Genomic DNA, 20,268 nt, shown 5'->3' with positions numbered 1-20,268 from the left:
TGTATTAGTATCTACGGCAGCAGTGTCTCGAGCACGAAAGTCACGCAATTGTTTATTCATATCAAGGATTTCCTCTTGTAGTGCTTTCACTTCAATTTGTAACTCAGAACATTTTTCCTGGTAGTTAACAGCAAACGTCTGCAACTCAGCGATTTGCACCCTGAGAGGAGCTACAGCAGCTGCTACAACGGCCTCCATGTTTTGGGCCAGAATATTCTGTCACGATCTGGGGTCAGGCTCAGAGGCCAGTAGCTATAGCAGCAGAGCAGGTCACCCTGGCTGATGACACGGGGTCACCTGAGGTGTGGAATCTAAGCGCTAACCGGTGTTCACCAGAGCTTCTGAAGGTGAAGATGGATTTTGCTGCGTGTTAGCGCCAGGTCGCGGTCCTCAGGATTGCCCCACCAGGAGGTGAGAAAGCCGGGGTACAATAGCAGATAAGCAGGTAAAGATCAAACAGAAGCGTAGTCGATAACAAGCCAAGGGGTCGGTAATGAGTATTAGTAGGTTGGGATCAGGCAGAAGCGTAGTCGATAACAAGCCAAGGGGTCGGTAATGAGTATTTGTAGGTTGGGATCAGGCAGAAGCGTAGTCGATAACAAGCCAAGGGTCGATAACGAGCAGTAGCAAATATGGACGGCAGCAGGGAAGACAGGAGCAAGATACAGGCTGGAGATAGCACAATATTCTGGCAAGGAGGAAGTGCAGAGACATGGCTTATATCAGGAAGTTCGTGGGAGGAGCAAGGGGTTCAAGACAATCAAGACACAAGGCAGGAATGTTCAATGTATCAGATGGGTTTGTCCAGCAGATAAGACAGGGAGCTGTCCAGCATCCCAGATAGCTCAGTGAGAAGGTTCACTGCCAGACACAGCTGAGGTCCCAGGTTCAAATCCAGGTCCTGACACTCGGGGACATACAAAAATTTAAATCGCCCATCATCACTACCTGTCCTTCTTCGTACTCTTTCAATTTTCTAAGAATCTTACTAATATATTTGACTGAATTAACATTAGGAGCATAGACATTCGCCAAGGTAAAATCTTCTCCTCCCAGTTTTATTTTCAAGAATAGATACCTACCCTCGGGGTCTGTCTGTCTATCCACAAGAGTGAATCGAACTCCTTTTGCAAAACCTATTGCTACCCCACGGGATCGTGATGAAACTGTGTCCCCATAATACCAAACAGGATAATCAGATGAGTACAGCTTAATATTGGATTCTAAGGTAATGTGAGTCTCTTGAAGGTAGACTATATCTGCTTTATACTGCTTTAATTCACCTAGAATTTTATGTCTCTTAATATGCGAGTTCAATCCTTTTACATTATATGTAAGAAACTTGATTTCTGTCATTTATAGATATACATCTCCCCCCCTCTTTTTTTTTTTCCTTTTTTTGAAGAGTTTAGGAAAGTTTCTTGTGGAGTCGTTCAGATGGTCCCCCTCCCTCATCCCTCCAAATACCCCCCCTCCCGTTCCCCCCCCCCATCCTGGCCTGAGAGCCGCTATAGGTTGTCTCCTCTCCTCCACCTACGGCTCCTCACTAGTGGTGGTACTCTAGGGCGCTCCATCAGCTCCCCGCCCCACCTCCCCCCCCCAATCCAGCCCCTCCAGCCTCGGGGCTATAAGAAACCCGACTAGCCCACCCAGTCCGGCAACTCTGGGGCTGTTAGATCCATTTTGTGACAGAATTCATTTAATTCCTCCGGGAACCTAAGTCGTGCTGTTTTACCTCCCTTTATGCCTATGAGGCAAGCCGGGAACCCCCATTTATATTTTATATTATGTGCCCGCATTAGATCTAAGAGGGGTTTCAGGTGTCTTCTTCTTGCCAACGTTTCTTTAGACAAATCGGAGAATATTTGTAGCTCAGTCTCTATATCTCAGGGATTTCCCCCTGAGTCTTCCCCAGATTTCTGCTTTATCGACATAATTCCTGAATCTAATGATAACATCCCTTGGGCCATACCTCTCTATCTGTTGGGGGTTCCCCACTCGGTGAACTCTCTCTATCTTAAGGGGCTTTGATTGTACAGACCTCTCAAGCAGAGGGTTGAATATTGTGTTCATGATAGCTCTCAGGTCTTCCTCCTTTTCTTCTACTATCGCTCTAATTCTCAGGTTCTGTCGCCTGTTGCGATTCTCCTGGTCCTCTATCCTATATGCCGCCAATCTTTGGCTATCGCTCAGAGCCCTTACTTGTTTTTTTAGGTCATTTATTTCCTGATCCTGTTCCTCTATTCTTTTCTCAGTCTCTTCCACTCTTTCACGGAGCCCGCCAAGATCTGTTCTTACTTTATTAATTTCTGTCCTGATAACATTTTCCATCCTCAGCAGCATTGCGTTCATCTCTGCCTTTGTAGGCGGTTGCATATCTTGGACTTGCTCTTCCAGATTGTTGAGCTCTTGCTCACTTTCTATTGTTGTTTCACCTTTAGAGCTCTCCGCACTACTTACTCCCTTTTTGATTTCATTCTTCTTCTTATTGATCTTTTTTGCAAGCCCTGGGCTTTTGAGACTCCCTTCCTGCGTCATATATTGCTGTATAGAACTATTCCCCGAGTTGTTTTTAGTTGGTTTTGAGGTAACACCCCTCGTTGTTCTATTCATCCTGCTATTACTGGAGGGTCTTATTCTCTTCCCCAGTTTTGCGAATTTTAGGGAGATTTCCTTCCTCTCTCTTTTCCTTTCCCTTCTCCTTCCCCTATCTCCCTCCCTTTCCCTACTAAGGGGTATTCTAAGAGAGGCCAATGCTACACAAGTAGACAAACGAGCAGCATCAGCACAACAAAAAAAAAGAAAAAAAAAAAAGAAGAAAGAAAGTCTGCAGAAAACACCAGAGAACTGAGAAAGAACAGAGGGGGGCGCCCGCCTTGCGTTTAGGGGAATATTTAGAGGTTTATCTTCCTCCCTCCCGTTCCTCATATACTGACAGGTCTATTCTCAATAATGTTCATGCAGCAAGAGAGGCAACGGGTCCAAGAGACACTTTCATACTTTTTTTTTTTTTCGCCGTATCCCCGTCTTAAGCACCGGGGTTTACCAGCATTACACAGTCTCCTGTGGATCCTGCACCAGTGATATGCAGATATTGTGTTCTGTGTCCGCTCTTCAAATAATGCAAATTTCTGCTCCTCATACAACAAAAAACATCAATACCTGCTTCACCATATGACCATCTTACAAAATGCATCAATTTCATCAATTACAGTTCCTTTTTAAATTTCGGGCAGCGTGGGACTAGCTTCGGGGTTCTGACATCAACTCAGTTTCCTGCATCTTTCGGATCCCCACCGCACACACGCTGCCTCGCTGCCATAGAGCGCTCCGGCACTTCCCACCCTCACAGCGTCACGTCACGTCCGCGACGCCATCCTCTCACGTCCCACCGTAGCTACATTTGACTACATACTGGACCAGCTGCACCCACGACTGCAGCGTAGACATACCAAAATGAGAAGGTGTGTATCAGCAGATGAACGTCTCTTGGTGTACGCACGGATTTCTGTCTGATGGTGTGTACAACCATCAGACAGAAATCTCCGGGCGGACGCCGGACCGTTTTCAGCGGACAGTCCGTCCGTCTGTACGAGGCCTCACACTATCTCTCACTATCTGTCACTGTCTTTCACTTTCACAAAATAAAACTGGTTACAAATCCTGATAACAAGAGGAGGGGGATGGGGAAAATGAAGTAGAATATTGGGAAGAAGAACGAGAGCTGGTTTGACTATTTGCTTGAGAAACATCGGCAGAATTTGAGCTAATGTTTGCACTCGGAGGATATGTTCCCTGTGAGGAATGAGCAGGAGAGGAAGCATAGGGAGGCCTCTGGGTATTGTGCATTGAGCTGTACGAACGCACAGGGGTCTGTGGATAGGGCGGTAGATATGGCTGGGCCGGAAGGCAAGGGGGCTCATAGTAATATTGACGGGATGGCCTCTGAGGGGGTTCATACTGGCTAATAGTGGGCCATGGCATTCCTGTCTCTACAGCTCTAATACATCCCCCCACATAATTAAATATAATTACCCATATGTATCTCCATCTGCCTCTCTGCTGGTACTTTTTGAAGTGTGTGATAAATTGTCTTCAGAAAGGACTCATTTGGGTTGTTTGGATCACATAATGGATCCTTACTCTCCTGTCTTTTAACCCCTTCCATACAGGACATTTTCACCCCCTTCCTGCCCAGACCAATTTTTAGTTTTCAGCGCTGTTGCACTTTGAATGACAATTGCGTGGTCATGCAACACTGTACCCAAACTAAATCTTTATGTTTTTCCCCCCACAAATGGAGCTTTCGTTTGGTGGTATTTGATCATCTCTGCGGTTTTTATTTTTTGCGCTATAAACAAATAAGCGACAATTTAAAAAAAAACCACAATATTTTTTACTTTTTTATTTAATAAATATCACAATTTTTTTAAAAAAACATTTTTTTCCCTCAGCTTAGGCCGATACGTATTCTTCTACATATTTTTGGTAAAAAAATAATTGACAACTGCACAAGCGTGTTTGACTCTCTTTTTAGTTAAAGGAGTCAAAGCGCTTTGGTAAGCGCATTTATTATTTACACTTTTGGGTGTCGTTTTGCGGAATTGGTGGAAGGATTTTGAAGCACTGCTGTTCATGAGAAGATTGCATGTTTATTTTCTGGTCCATTGCAAGATTCACTCCTTTATTTTTTAGTGGCTCACCACTACTACAGAAATTTATGGACATTATCATTATCACTAAAGAATTTATTATATTTTTTTCTTGATTTATGGTTTTGGGAGCACATCACTCTTCCAATAGAGGTTCTCTCGTGAATCTTTTTTCTTTCACTATTGATCTAACTGGGTCTTTGCTATTTAGTTTTGATTGATATGTGTTTGTTTATTTTTTAATTGATATCACATGATTTTTGTAATTGCTATCACACATTGATTAGATTTATTGTCTAACACTATTTTTGTTATTTAGCCTAGACATAAATTTGTTAAACTAGCGCCCCCTACCTATCACTCATTCACTAAAATTTAATGAGGTATTGTCCTCTTATATTTTTAGGGGAGCAGCTTTACATTATATATTTTATTTTTTAAGTTTATATGTTCCACACCTTTTTGGCGCGAAAATCCATCCTCAAAAAAATAATTGCAATAATCGTATATTGATTGGTTTGCGCAAAAGTTAGAGCATCTACAAAATAGGTGATAGATTTATGGCATTTTTATTTTATACATTTTTTTACTAGTAATGGCGGCGATTTGCGTTTTTTTTTACTGTGACCGTGACATTGCGGCGAACACATCGGACCCTCTTGACAAGTTTTTGGGACCATTCACATTTATACAGCGATTAATGCTATAAATATGCATGTAAATGTGACTGGCAGGGAAGGGGTTAACCACTAGGGGGCGTTGAAAGGGTTAATATGTTCCCTAAGGTGTGTTCTAACTGTAGGGGGGAGGGGACTCTCAAGGGGAGGAGACCGATGTGTGTTCCTCTGTACTGGGAACACACATTGGTCTCCTCACCGCTGACAGGAGGTGGATCTGTGTGTTTACACACACAGATCCACACTCCTGGCGTGATTACCGGCAATCGCGGCTGCCGCGGGTGCGCGTGCCCTAGATCGCTGGGAACACAGGACGTCCACCTGGTTCGGCGAGGGGTTCCTGCCGCCGTCATTTCCCTATGGCGCGGTATGGAAGTGGTTAAAGGAGGTCATCTCGTCCATAAAGGAGCATAGCTTTGTCCATTTCTGTATTTTCTGGCTTTTTGCCACGCCGCGAGGATCGTGATGTTGGCCTGTCATGACTAACCTGTAGAGAATAATATGCAGATTGAGACATGAAATGATGCCTTTGTGTACATAAGATAAAGATTACCAATCAATAGTATGCTTACATTCACGGTTCTTTGTGAAGAGCTTGGACGTGCTGTCTCATCCGCATCCACAGACTGGGACTGGTCTTCTCCTTGTGTGGCTTGCTCACCTCCCTGCACTGCCTCTGTCTCATCAGTGTTCTCCTCACACTCTGAGATGTTTGATGTACTACAATAAAAAGGAGGAACATTACCTTACTATATGGATACCTACTTTTTTCACTTTCTAGATGGAACATCCAAACGTCACTTACGATCTAACATCCATGACTTTGCTTAGGAAGGACAACATTTCAAAGTAGATGGATTTTTTCTTGGTGGTAGCTCTGGAACCGCTCACACACTCTGCCTCATCCTTATAATCTCTGCGATAACGGTCTCTGAGAGAACGCCACCTTTTATTAATTTCCAATCCTGTAAACACACATTGAAAAATAAGATTTTAATTAAAGTGGGTAAGAAAAAAAACTATAACCAATAGGACTCCATAGTCTGTGAAGGAGTCAGCATGCCCTTGCCTATTCACAATATTAAACATCATGTGCACATAATGCTATCAACATATCCAGATAGACAGCAATATTTTGATGCTTAGGTCACCACAAACTGAGCATGCAACAAGGACAGCAATTAGGGACAAAAATTATGTCCTTCTGGGACAAGGTGCGCACAAATTGACATGCATTAGTACAAGCGTTAAAAATACATACAAAGCAAAGTTTTTTTTTTTACGAAAGGCAAATTCACTTTGCGCAAACTACAAGCGGATTTACAGCAACTGCACTTCCAGTTCAATTTCAAGTGCACTTTGCACTTGTAACTTGCACTTGTGCAAAGTGGATTTGCCTTTAGTAAATAATCCCCAGAGTGCCACATGCTTTGGCTTTGCTGCAGCGAGAGACTGAACAGTACATTACTCGCATGTTTCCATAATCTCATGATTACATAAAAACACTGACAAGAAAGCATGCTGCAGTTGGGCAGCACTTACCACGTTGATCACGCTGTTTGAGAGTCATGGTGGACCAATCTGGCGTCAGAAGTTTATAGATTTCCTCCCACAGTTGCTGTGTCTTAACTCTTAACTCTGTCACTGTGGTTGACAGGTTGAGTCCCACAAGCCTGGCCTTTCATGGACCAGGTTAAGTTCATTATAATAAAGAAAAAAAAAAATTCTTCAAAACGGATCTTAACTGATCGGACGTTGACGGACATCGTCCGTTAATATACGTTTTCACGGATCGGAAGCGGAGGTTAACGAACGGTAACGGATGGTCATCCGTTTGCCCATAGGAATGCATTGTCATCCGTTGACGGATGTCAGAAAAACGGATAGACGGTCCGTCCGTGTGAATGAGGCCTTACCCTCTGCACACATAGTTTTCACTGTAGCGCAGGAATAACTACTTTTACCCATGTTATATCCCTACTGTGGATAGGGAACTATACTGCAATAAGGGATGGTTTTTATACTTTTCTTACATGGATGTATGTTGATTTCTAAATTTATGTTTTTGTGGACTAACAGCCAGCTTTGTTGTGAGCTTGGATTGTTGACTTTACTAGAATAAACTTTGATATTTGTATAATTATCTGTGTCTGATCTCTTGGATGAGCAGTCACCTTAAAAGTCCCTCCAACCTTTTGTGATTGTCATTTACTTATTGTTACATGTTTCTGGGATGTGGTGCAGGATTGTTTAGAACTCTTTCAGTGACACTTATTTGGCCCTTGCTTTTATTTTTTACATGTATTTTCTTTTAATGCTGTGATTGCCACATGTGTGCACTCAATGTGTACAGTTTGCTGGTTGGTTATTACCTGGCAACTGTACACTCTGAGTGCACACGTCTTATCAAACCCTGTCTGCCTGGTTAAAGACTTCTGTTGCTATATTTTACAAACTGGCTTATGTCCTGTTACCAACTCATGCTTGCCACTTGTTCTGCATCTACTGCTTGCCACATTGTACATGCTGACCATGCAATTTTTGCGTTGTATCTGCTGCATGCCTGCTGTATGGACTTTTTATTACACACTGACCCTTCCTCTTTTGCTTCTGTGCAACAGGCTGGTGTACACACGGGCCAAATGTCAGCCGGTTTTTGTTGAACCAGCCGATAATCGGCCTGTGTGTACCAGGCTTCAGTGTTTGCATTAGTTGTAATTGATTGGGTGTTGATGCTTAGATGGTATAACCTTAAACTATACATAAATATTTTTATTTTTTAAGGAATTGGAAAAACCACCTTAATCCATAAAGCCTCTGAAGCTTTAAAGTCATCTGGTACCCCCATTGATGGCTTTTACACAGAAGAAGTTAGACAAGGAGGCAGGAGAATAGGATTTGATGTTGTCACTTTATCTGGAAAACATGGAATTTTGTCAAGAATCGGGTATGTTTTATTAAAACTGTAGTTGTAGCTGATCAAATGCTACCAATAAGGACATAAATTGTATTTGGGTACAGTGTTGCATGACTGCGCAATTATCAGTTAAAGTAACAATGTCCCGTATTGTAAAAAATGGCCTGGTAAGGAAGGGGGTAAATCTTCCAGAGGTCAAGTGGTTAATGGAGCGATTTCAGCTGTGCACTTTTGTGCCTTTTTCCAAAAACATGTCTTGAGACAGTCCCTCACGATCCAGGAAACTTGGTCACCCATGGAAGCCAAGCCCATCAAAATCCTGAAGTTCGGAGCAATAGAAGTGCCTCTGCAACACTGGACCCCTCTTCTGCAAGGGCACACAATCAGAAATGGAAAACCCCAGGTGTAGACATCCTAGCCTCCCAGATTTAACAACAAACTACCTCTGTTTTGTGGCCAGGACCAAGGATAATTTAGCACCAGTCTCAGATCAGGCTAACCTATGCCTTTTCTCCCGTGTGAATTCTGCCTCGTCTGCTCAAAAAGATAGAGCAAGAGAGGAAGACTGTGATTCTTAAGGCACCAAACTGCCCCAGAAGAACCAGACATACTCAGACTTCTAGTAGACGACCCCTGGCCTCTCTCCAACAGGCCAGATATGCTGTCCCAAAGCCCTCTGTTCCATCCTGCTTCATAGTATTTACTTTAGCGGTATAGCTGTTGAAGCCCAGGTCTATAAAGATAGCGGGGTCCTCTGAGTCTTTTAAGCCTACCTTGTTAAAATCAAGATGAGCCACTTCTAGAAAGATTTACTATTGTTCTTGGAAATCCTTATAAGCTTGGTGTGAACACAGACAATTCAATCCCAGAGATGATGTGCCATGTATTGCCATACTACAAGGCCAGGATTCTGCCTTGTCCATTCTTTTTCAATGACTTCTGGCTTTGAACTTCCTTGTAAAAACTTTCATGCATGGTGTATCTGGCATTAATCTCCCATTTCAGCACTCTGTGCTTCCTTGGGATCGCAACTTGGTTCTCTCTGCCCTGCAGAAATCACCCTTTGAACCCATCAGGAATATTCCCTTAGATGACCTTTCCTGCAAAGTAGCATGTTTGGTTGCTGTCAGATGTATCTCTGAGCAGACAGCTCCCTTGTAAGAAGCTGTTCCTCATCATTCACACGGACAAGATAATCTAACATACAAGACCATCCTTTCTTCATAGTATCAGTCTTCCACGTTAATGAGGACATAGTGCTATCTTTCTTTTGCCCTGCTTCAAAGCATCAGAAGGAAATGTCTCTTCATTGCCTGAACATAGTCAGAGCCATTAGAGCAGGGGTGCCCAACCTTTTCAAGAGCAAGAGCAACTTTAGCGACTCGGTAATCGGTCACAGGACACAATGAGCAGAGCAAGCGGATGACAGGTCCATGTCCAGGGATTTGATTGGATTGGAGGTAGGCGGGTGTAAATGGACACAAGTCCACCTTAGAGATGAATGGAGGGTTCAATTGGGTCGCCTGAAAAACAGACAGGTGTTCCCCTTCAGACCGATCATGTGAAAGGGGCCTAAGTGGGTGTGGCCAAACATGATAGTGGGAGGGAGTGTAGGACTGTGGTTAAACAAAACCTGGGCGTCCGTGTACCTATAAAATATGTTATGATCGCTGTGCCACAAGCTGGAGTCTTTATTGTGAACCAACCCTTAGGGAGAGATATTGGAGAGGGGGAAGGATCACTTTGGTATATGGAAGAAAGGAAGAAGGGTTCACTATGAACATGGAAGGCAGGAAGGATCGCTATGGCACATGGAAGGAAGGATCATTAAAGCGGAACTTCAGTCATTTCTTCAACTTTACAAACATTAAATCTTCTGCCTTTGTTTTAACTTTTGATAGTAAAACATTTTTTTCCACAGAATAAGAAGCCCTTTCGCAGTTTCCAGAACAAGGTTAATTTTAAAACCAACAGGCGAAGAAAAAGTGGTCTTTTAACAAAGATAAGCAAAAAGGGGGGGACTCTCTGCTCCTTCAGCCCCTTCCAAGAATCCCCAGTGATGCCAGGATAGGGGTAGGGGGAAGGTTGTCCCATTTCGTCAAGGAATGGGCGGAGAGTTACGTCAATTCCTTTTATTCATCAAACATTAGAAAAGGGTTACAGGTTGAAATTCAAGAGTCTTCCCACCCCTGCCCCCCCCCCAGGATTTTTTCTTACCCGTCTGCCGAGAGACCAAGAGATACGGCAAGCCATGTTGAGTCTGATTTCAATGTGGGAAATAGAAGGGGTGATTTTTCCCTGTTCCGGAAACTCAAATTCTGGGGATTTTATTCCCACATCTTTCTGGTTCGGAAAGCCTCCGGCAGCCTTCGTATGGTCATAAATTTAAGCGTCCTAAACAAATTTATTCTCTACAGCCGTTTCTGGATGGAAAATATTTATTCTGTAAGAAATCTGTTGTGAGCAGAGGTCTTCATGGTAACCCTGGATCTTCAGGATGCTTATCTTCATGTACCTATCTGCCAGAGCCACCGAAGGTTCCTCAGATTTGCGATTCTCATGGACAATGGGCTGAGTCATTGGCAGTTTAATGCCCTTTCTTTCGGTCTCTCGGCAGCACCGAGAATTTTTACAAAAATCATGGCTGAGGTCATGGCCTTTTTTCGGATACAAGGTGTATCGATCGTCCCATATCTTGACGATTTTATGATCTTTGCTCGAGACAGTCCCTTATCCGGGATCTGCAGTTGGTCTTGCGGATCTTTCAGAAACTAGGGTGGAAAGTCAACCAACAGAAGTCTTGTCTGGTGCCCTCCCATAGGATACTTTTTCTGGGTTATCTAATAGACTCTGTTGCTCAAAAGATATATCTTCCAGAGGAGAACATTTTGAAACTTCTTCTCTCCGTGCAGGCCTTTAAGTTACTCCCACAGACCTCTCTTCGGCGTATCATGCAGTTATTGGGTTTAATGACTGCAGCCATCCCAGGGGTACCCTGGGCCCAATTACACTCCATACCCCTTCAGGCGTTTCTCTTGCGCCATTGGGATCGCAGGAAGGATTCTCTAGATCAGCTGGTACAGCTGCCAAAAGAGGATTTTCTCAATCTTTCCTGGTGGGAGCAGCGGGAACACCTGCAGGGAAGAACTGGGCGCAACATTCTCCAGTGAAAGTTGAGGCTGGGATGCGCACTCTCAGGGATGGCAGGCCCAGGGAGCCTGGTTGCCAGAGGAGGCAGGCCGTTCCTCAAACTTCAGGAAACTGCTAGCTGTGGGGAAAGCTCTCTTGGCCCTGCAAGAGGAGGGTCTGTTTAAGAGACCTATTGGTTTTCTGAGACAATGCCACTACAGTAGCGTACCCGAACAAGCAAGGGGGCACTCGTTCAGAGTCGCTTCTGACGCTGACACAGCAGATTCTGTCCTGGGGGGAAATCAATGTCACCTCAATCAGAGCAGTACACATTAGGGGTTCAGAGAATGAACAGACTATCTGAGCAGAGTAAGCGTCAGTTACAGCTGTTGGGAGCAACATCAAGGCACGTTCCGGGAGATTGTGTTAAGATGGGGTCTTCCTGCAGTGGATCTTTTTGCCTCCAGTCTCAACAGAAAACTCCCGGCGTTCTGGCTGGAGAGCGAGGCAGAGTTCTTGGGGACGGATGCACTCTCTTTCCCGTGGAATTTCACTCTGGCCTATGCCCCCCCCTTTTCCCCTCTTATCTCTGGTAGTTCGGAAAATTATTCAGGATCGGGCAGAAGTGATTCTGATTGCCCCCTGGTGGCCCAGGAGAAGTTGTTTTTTCTCTCTGAAGACCCTCTCTGTGGATCTTCCCTGGCCCCTACCAGATCGGAAGGATCTATTTCATTAGGGACCAGTGTTGCATCCAAGCCCTCAGACCTTCAATTTGACGGCCTGGAGGCTGAGCGGCGCATCTTTCAGTTGAAAGGGTGTTCAGAGAGAGTTATTCAAACTATCCTGGACAGCCGCAAGTTGGTCACAAGAAGAATCTATGGGAAAGTTTGGAAAACTTTTATTTCCTGGCAAAGGAAATCCGATTTAGATTCTTTTTCCACTCCCTGTGTATTGGATTTTTTACACAGAGGAGTGGAGAAGGGGCTATCTGTCGGCACCCTTGGGGTTCAGGTTGCGGCCCTGTCTGTGTTTTCAGACAAGAGACTAGCGGAAGAATCTTTAATCGGGAGGTTCCTTTCAGCCAGATCTAGGCATTCTCCCAGGATCGTCAAACATGTGCCTCCTTGGGATCTGTCATAAGTGTTAAATGCTCTAACAAAGGGCTCATTTTGATCCTTTGCATGAAGCTTCCCTGAAATTGATTTCCTTGAAGATTTCCTTCCTTTTAGCTATTACGTCAGGGGGAAGGATTTCTGATCTACAGTGATTAGGTCTGATCCTTTCTATTTGCCCAAAGTTTCTTCTAACTTTTTATAGGTCCCAGGAAGTAGTCCTTCCTAGTTTCTGTTCCTCTCCCAAGAATGTGGAGGAGGAAACATTTAGTTTTTTTAGATGTAAAGAGATGTCTGCTGCTTTACTTGGAGAAATCCAGTGGGTTTTGGAGTTCCTCCCAGCTGTTGGTATTGTTCAGTGGCCCCAAAAAGGGATCCAAAGCATCCAAAAGCTCTATCGCTAGATGGATTAAGGAAACTATTTGTGAAGCTTACAAAGCGTCGGGTCGTAGACCTCCTTCTAGAATTTGGGCTCATTCTACAAGATTCATGGCTACGTCATAGGCAGAAAGAGCGGGGGCATCATGGGAAGAAATTTCTAAAGCTGCCGTCTGGTCCTCCTCTCATGCATTTTAGAGTTCAGATGCTTTCCAGCCAGGACCTCTCCTTTGGTAGAAAAGTGCTTCAGGCTGTTGTCCCTTCCTAAGGTGTAGTATCTTGCTTATCCTCTCGGGTAGCTGTCCTGGAAGGGGGGGGGGGGAACCCCTGTTAGTCTTACCGGTAATGGTATTTCCAGGACAGCATCTATATTCCCACCCTTTGGTGGAGGTTTGCTTGATCTTCTAAACAACTGAGGGTCAGAGGAAAGGGAGGGGCCTTTTTAAATTGTATCTGATTTGTATTTCCTGTAGAGGGCGGAGTCAATCATCTCTTAAGTAGCTGTCCTGGAAATACCGTTACCGGTAAGACTGACAGGGGTTTTTCTGCCAGTAAATACAGCCCACTTCCTGTTTCTTGTCTGGTAAAAAGCCTAGGCTTATATTATTTACAGATCTCTGAGAGAGAGATTTTTCCAGGAAGGGAGGGGAGATGAGTCATAAGAGGACCAATGAGAGTTGCAGAGCTGAAGGTGTGTTTCTATGTAAATCCAGGAAGTGAATATGCAGTAGCTTCAGCTACCCACAGTTAATATGGAAGGAAGATACAGAGGGGAGAGTTCACTCACCCAGGACTGGCAATGACATTGTGTGCACTGCTTCACAATTCCCACCCACACAATCCCTTCACAGCCACAACATTGGCTGGGGACATGAGGAGGTGGAGCAGATCTAGCCTCCCCTTCTCTTCCATTCTGTAGAGCAGGCAGGTGACCTGGTGAGCGGGGGGTACTGTGCTGGCTGGGCACTGAGCGAGTCTCGGCTGCAGCGTGGCGCATACTGAAAGGTGGAGTCAAGTGCCGGAACTTGAGTCTACCTTAAAAACAACAGCTTTGATCAGTAAGGCAGCATCCCCATTTGTCCTGTCCTCAGGACCTTGAAAGGGACACCCTGCTATCAAATCCACCATTGCTTGATAAAAAAAACTGATTGTTAGCACTTACTCTCAAGGACAAAGCTATTCCAGGACTTTTACATGCCCATTCCACCAAATCGGTATGAGTTTCCTGGGCTTTCTGGTACCTCTGTAGTCCAGTTTTGTAAGGGTGACACCTGGCCTCTCTTCATGCCTTTTCAAAGTTCTACCAAGTGAATGTCCAATCTTCTGTGGATGTTGCTTTCGGATGCAAGGTTCTTGTGGCAGCATTCTGAAGTTTGGTCTGTCAACCCTTGTTGGGCCTGTTGGCATAGTTCTGTTTACCTAGTTGTTGCCCATCCTTTTCATTAATTGCTTGGGAGCGTTGGTTCTATGAATACTTTGCCAGTGTCCTGTGATGTCCAATTTTGAAAAGAGGAATTTAGACTTGCGAATTGGAGTACAGTACAGTACAGGACACAGGCTACCCTCCATTCCTTGGTTACTCTGCATTGCTTTCTACAAAACTGAGGATTTGCCAGTTTCCAATCACCTGAAGGTAGTTTCTAAGAATACTTTTCCTGTGTCCTGTATTGTATGGCAAGATATGGAATTTGCAAGCAAGTCAAAATTCATCTTTTTCACATTCAAAATGTAGAGGCTGCCATTAGATGATACAAAAAAAATCTGCTCCCTTGCCCCAGTGACTTTATCATTGTGGCCACAGAAGTCTTCCATCAGCCAGAGCTGGGATGAAGGATCCAAGAGAACACCCTGCATCACTTCGTCCTGATGCAGAGCATCACCTTAAAGTAAGTGGCCAGTGCACCGATTGGCAGCAAGAGGGAGGAACTTTAGTGGTGGCAACTCTAATAACCTTTCTCTTTGGCATGCATAGCGATGAAGCTCTGTGCAGCTGCAGCGGGTGACAGCAGTGCAGTGAATTCACTACAGGTCATGCAACATGGTCACCCTTTTGGAGCAAGATCCCAGGCCTGGTAGGATCACCGGGTATTTTTTATTTATTTTTTAAAGAAAAATGACTTTTGGTTATATTGCACTTGGTTATATTGCAATGTAATTATATTGAAAGAGTACATGGGTGTTATTTTAAATTTTGTTTATAATTACACTTTATTTTTATTATGTAACCTATTTCAGCAGAATTTTCTCTTTCCTTTTTAGAGATGGTGAATCAGATGGGAAACGTGAATACAGAGTTGGGCAGTATGTTGTGGATATTAGTTCATTTGAGCATTTGGCACTTCCTATATTGGACTGCATGGTGAGTGGTCTTGTTTTCATTGTAGAAGTTGCAATTTTTATTTTTTTTTCCCTGAAAGTGGATTGTAAGAGCTGTTTGTGGTATCAGTCTCTTTAAGGGCTTTTAAGAAAATATTTTTTTCTACACATCTCCCTTGTACAGGATAGGGTCTTTAAACAGTCATGTGCTTTTATCATTATACAGCAGTTTGAGGCCTGCAATCTTAACCACTTCAATACCAGGCACTTATACACCTTCCTATCCAAGCCAATTTTCAGATTTCAACGCTGTCGCAATTTGAATGACAATTGCGTGGTCCTACACTATACCCAAACAAATTTTTTTATTATTTCGTTCCCACAAAAGGAGCTTTCTTTTGGTGGTATTTGATCACCTCTACGATTTTTTTTTTTTTTTTTGCACACTAAATTAAAAAAGACCTAAAATTTGGAAAAAAAATAAAAAGTTTTCCTTTCTGTTAACATGTTTTGTTAATAAGTATGTTTTCTTCAATGAGTGGCACTGATATGGCAGCACCAATGAGGTGGCACGGATGATGGGCACTGATGGGTGGCAATGATGACACTGATGGGTGGCATTGCAAATGGGGCTGTTAGCAGGAGATTGAGCAGGGGTTCTCAGCGACGAGCTGCGAGTGAAAGCCTCCTTGAAAGCAATAGGAGGTTGACCGCTTGTGCAGCTATTCACGGCTGAGCTAGATAGACTTATGTCTCTTTCTTCAGGCTAACTATGTATGTAGCCCGAAGATGGTAATTACTATATGAAGTACTGTAACCATGGTAATTTCTGTACTTGAGGCTAACAATTAAAGGAGAAAACCAGCCAAAGCTTGTGTGGCTGGGATTCGCCTATGGATTACAGGAGTGCAATTTGTTTTGTACGCCTATGACCCTTTTCCTTGTCAAAATGTCTTTATTTTGTATTATGAAAGATAATTATACAATCTTTTACAAGTAAATATGTTATAAACTTAAAGAAATTCCTAGTCTTGATTAAAGTATAATAAACAAGGATGACAATGCATCTACTGCCTATGACCCTTTTCAGCAGAGAGAGGACTGAAGTCTGCTTTCTGCTGATGTCCCAGGAATCTGACACCCGTCTCAGCCTCTCAGCAACTCCTGAGAGCCTGAGATGGCCGCTCCCCGCCCCTCCACAGCTCAGCGCTCCTGTGAGCGAAGAGGGAGCAGAGAGGAGAAATGCTGATTGACAGTCAGCAGCTCTTTGCTCAGGGAGCTGTGAGAACCGAGCCATCAGTGATGTTCGAGCGCTCTGTTCTCAGTGCAAAGGCTCCAGGGGACAGATACAACATCGATTTAGATGTTGTATTCATCTAGGTAAGTATGATGCTGAAAAAAAAAATCCCCTACTTCTCTTTTAAAGAGCAAGTCCGCCCACCCCTGCAAAAATAAAAAGCCAGCAGCTACACATACTGCAGCTGCTGACTTTTTTAATTATAGGACACTTGCCTGTACTGGAGTCAAGTGATGTTGGCACCGCAGCTGATGTTTCCATCAGCTGTCGGGTTCTGCCTCCGCCATTGCAGGTAAGGGAACCCGGCAGTGTAGAATTACGACTTCAGGCTGGGTCCCTACTGTGCATGCGTGAGGCACTGCTGCACTCTCCTACTGGCTCAGCGGCGGGGAAAGTGGAGACAAAGAATAGACCGACCCAGTTTTGAAAAAAAAAATAACATTTCATAAATTTAGGCCAATATGTATTCTGCTACATATTTTTGGTAAAAAAAAAAAAAAATCACCATATAGTGATTTGGTTTGCACAAATGAAATGGCGCCAACAAATTATGGGATATATTCATGTAATTTTTTTATTATGTATATGTGTGTGTGTGTGTGTGTGTATATATATATATATATATATATATATATTTTGTGAGGGGGGGACTCTGTGCTATGGGAAAGAGTGCTGGTTTACGCCATATATTGGAGAGAAAGGCACACTAATTGCACAGCTGTGTGTTCAGATATTTACTTCTGACCTGACTATAGCTCAGGGCCCCACCCACAGACAGGAAGTCTGTCCTGGGAATCGGGTGGATTCCCAATCTCTCTGAGAGAAGTCGGAGGCTGTGTGGATGTCTGCAGGAGGCAGATGTCCTTAATGGGAGTAAGCTAGGTTTGTGCTTAACTCTGGGAAACTGTTTGTTCTGAGGAACAGAACTGGGGCCTAGGCTAAAGGCCTGAAACAGCTGGGTAGCAAGTATGACAGCCAGGAGGCTACACTGTTGATTTGGCAAGATACAGGAATGGTGGAACCCCCTGCGAGGGCTGCTATTGTATTTGTGAACTTTTATGCTTTTAAATAAAAGTGGACTACCAGGCCCTTAAAAACTCAGTTCTGGATTGGCATACTCACTGAAAAACGCATCTATCGCTGGAGTCTAATAACCCCAAATCTTACATATGGTGGAGGTATTGCTTCGGGCAGTTTTGGAAGAGTTCCAGATCCTCGCATACCAACAAAACAGTGAGTAGAAAGGAACTGTGTGTTTTGCAGCAATACTGTGATGAGCAGCCAATGTGAACTGAAAGTCAAAGTTTTCTGCTGTGAACTGCTGTGTGTGGCAGCCAGGCAAACTGCATTGCACAGGAGTTCAATTGATGAACTGTGTTGCATACAGGTGGTGTACCTGTGGAAGTGAGCTCAGCGTGGCCTGAGAAGATGTATCCACTTGGGAAGGCCCAGTGAGTGGATGGTTCAAGCGGAACCGCAAAGAGTGAAGTCTGCATGTGAAAGTGTGCCGTTTGCAAGTCTTGGAAACTTAAAAAGGAACTGTGTTAAAAAAACATTGCCCTGTTTGCAGTGATGGGGAGGTCAAAACGCAAACAGAAAGCAATGATTGCAGAAATGAGAGACAAAACCTTATGGCTGGAGGGGTTGTTACCGACAGAACAAGCCCCAGACTGGTGCAAGATGCACCTGGCTGTGCTGAACCAAATCCAAGTCAAAGTGCATGCTGTTGCCCCTGGCAACGCTGGTGTAAGCCAGCCAGCTATCAATGTGAAAAGTCTTGAGAGCCAGGTGCGCAGTGCAGTGAGTGGGGGCATGAAGTTTCCAAATGCCCTTTGTCCCAGGCTTCAGCAAAGCAAAGGTATGAGAAGCCTGCGCTGAGTGTAAAGAGTGAGCAGATGGGTGCAGTTGCCCATAGCAACGCCTATGATGTCAGGTCAGTGGACCGCAAGACAAGGATATTGCCTACAGAGGGTCGTGGCAACTTTAAAGCAACGCCGCCTCACGGAGAGAGCCAGCAATGTGCAGCTGGGAGAGCACCGTTTCCGTTGGCAACGGGAGAGGATGTGTCGATGAGAAGGAGGAGCTGCAGGGAAGAGGAGTATCACCACCCCCATAAAGATGCAAGTGAAATTCTGCGTGTTGGGAGAGTGCCATCTCCCTTAGCAACAAGAGAAAGTCGCCGAACACCATGCCTGGAATGTGGTCAGTTGGGCCACGGCATATTTTCTTGCTCTAGATTCTGGGGTGCAGCTGGAGGTAATGTTGCTGAGCAGAACTCTTTGTCGGTGGGCCAAGATTCCCTTTCAGATATGTTTGCAGTTACCCCTGGCAACAGGGAGTTTTCTGTTGTGTCTGCAGGGGGTGCTAAACAGTGGGAGATTCCTGCTGTGATTTCATCCTGTGGCCACCAGGGGGAGTTGGCCAGTAACTATGCAGCTGAGAAACAGCGCACTCAAGTGAAGATGGACTTGCCTGTTACGGGATATGGTAAGACTGTTGCAGTTTGTGATCCAAGTGAAGTAGCAGTGTGTCCGGTGAGGAGATCTGCAGAAGGTGTAAAAATGGACTTGCTGCAGTGTGTTACCCAGATCAGTGGGGAGACGCAGGTTAAAACCCTCCTTGTAGCAAGGTCAAAGACTGAAAAGGACATATGGACTCTGTGTGCACCTGAGGTAATCCAGCAGAGCGCTGGGAGAGATGTGTTAGGGGTGACCAAAACAGTTGGTGTGCCATGTTCCCTAGCGACAGAGACAGGTGCTGCAGAGTTGCCAGGGGAAACCGCCAAGGAGCCTGTGATGGTGACGCAAGTGGTGTCCCAGGACAACTGTGAAGCTGCCCTAGTGGGAAAAATAATTATTTTGGAGAGGAAGGGTGATGTGCTGAGTGGCATGCAGGGTGCAATGCATTCTGATAAAAAACAATCTGATAGAGATTATAAAACTGCTATGTTTATGAATGCTGATGATGAAGATATTGCTGATGACACATGTACTTATGGTGATGTGATGCTTAATGAGGTAGGGGTGATCGCTAAGCAGGATATGCGATTCCTCTTAGCAACCGTGTATAAGGCTGCAGAGCTGTCCTTGGAAACCTCCAGGAAGCTCTGTGTGTTGGAGCCAAAGGTTGCCTGGGACAACTGTGGTGCCGCTCTGATGGATGAGAGGGTACTTGACCTTGGTGATGAGGAAAATGGTAAAACTCAAATGTTTAAAATTACTTGTAGTGATGATAGGTTATTGTGATCTGTCACTGCTGGCAGAAAAAGTCCTAGTCTAGCGCTGGAGTCTAATAACCCCAATCTTATATATATATATATATATATATATATAATCGGACACTGACACTTTCTCGTATCATCTTCTAGGACGGAACACCTGAGAAATGAGGGATCATCCCTACAGGAAACACAATCAATTCACAGCTTGTTACAAGTCGCCACCCTTCCCCTTGATCCCCAGTATTGATTGTGTTTCTTCCGAACACAGCAGCATGTTTGTTTTGTTGAAAGACCAAATGACCGGGGAGGGTCAGATGGTCCCCTTTTGAGACAGGTTCTAGGGAGGCCGGGGCAGGCTTGTCCTTCTCACAAGTTGCCCCCAAGGCTGCACCATCGCTCTGGCCACAGGGAGTGCGTGCAATCGCTGCATGTTCATGAAACACCGCAGCCAGCCGCTCTCTTCATTGCCGGGAGTCATCTTGCAGGAAGTGCTTCACTCCAAGCCTCACTCTGGTGCACGGCCGCATCAAAAGCTGCGTGGAGAGACGGAGCAAGGCCGCGGACAGTGGC

General features: G+C 44.6%; 1 protein-coding gene across 1 annotated transcript in view; it reads left to right on the top strand.

The window, feature by feature from the left end:
- The window catches only part of NTPCR (nucleoside-triphosphatase, cancer-related), a 57,632-nt gene that overhangs the window by 23,991 nt on the left and 13,373 nt on the right, over nucleotides 1–20,268 (top strand). The window contains exons 2-3 of the mRNA XM_040350684.1: nucleotides 8,114–8,276; nucleotides 15,125–15,224. Coding sequence (XP_040206618.1) covers nucleotides 8,114–8,276; nucleotides 15,125–15,224 — 263 coding nt within the window. The remainder of the gene's footprint in view (nucleotides 1–8,113; nucleotides 8,277–15,124; nucleotides 15,225–20,268) is intronic.

The sequence above is a fragment of the Rana temporaria genome, chromosome 4 (assembly GCF_905171775.1).
Source record: "Rana temporaria chromosome 4, aRanTem1.1, whole genome shotgun sequence".
Classification (NCBI taxonomy): domain Eukaryota; kingdom Metazoa; phylum Chordata; class Amphibia; order Anura; family Ranidae; genus Rana; species Rana temporaria.
The sequence above is the reverse complement of the archived record's forward strand: the minus strand, read 5'-3'. Positions and strand labels throughout refer to the sequence as shown.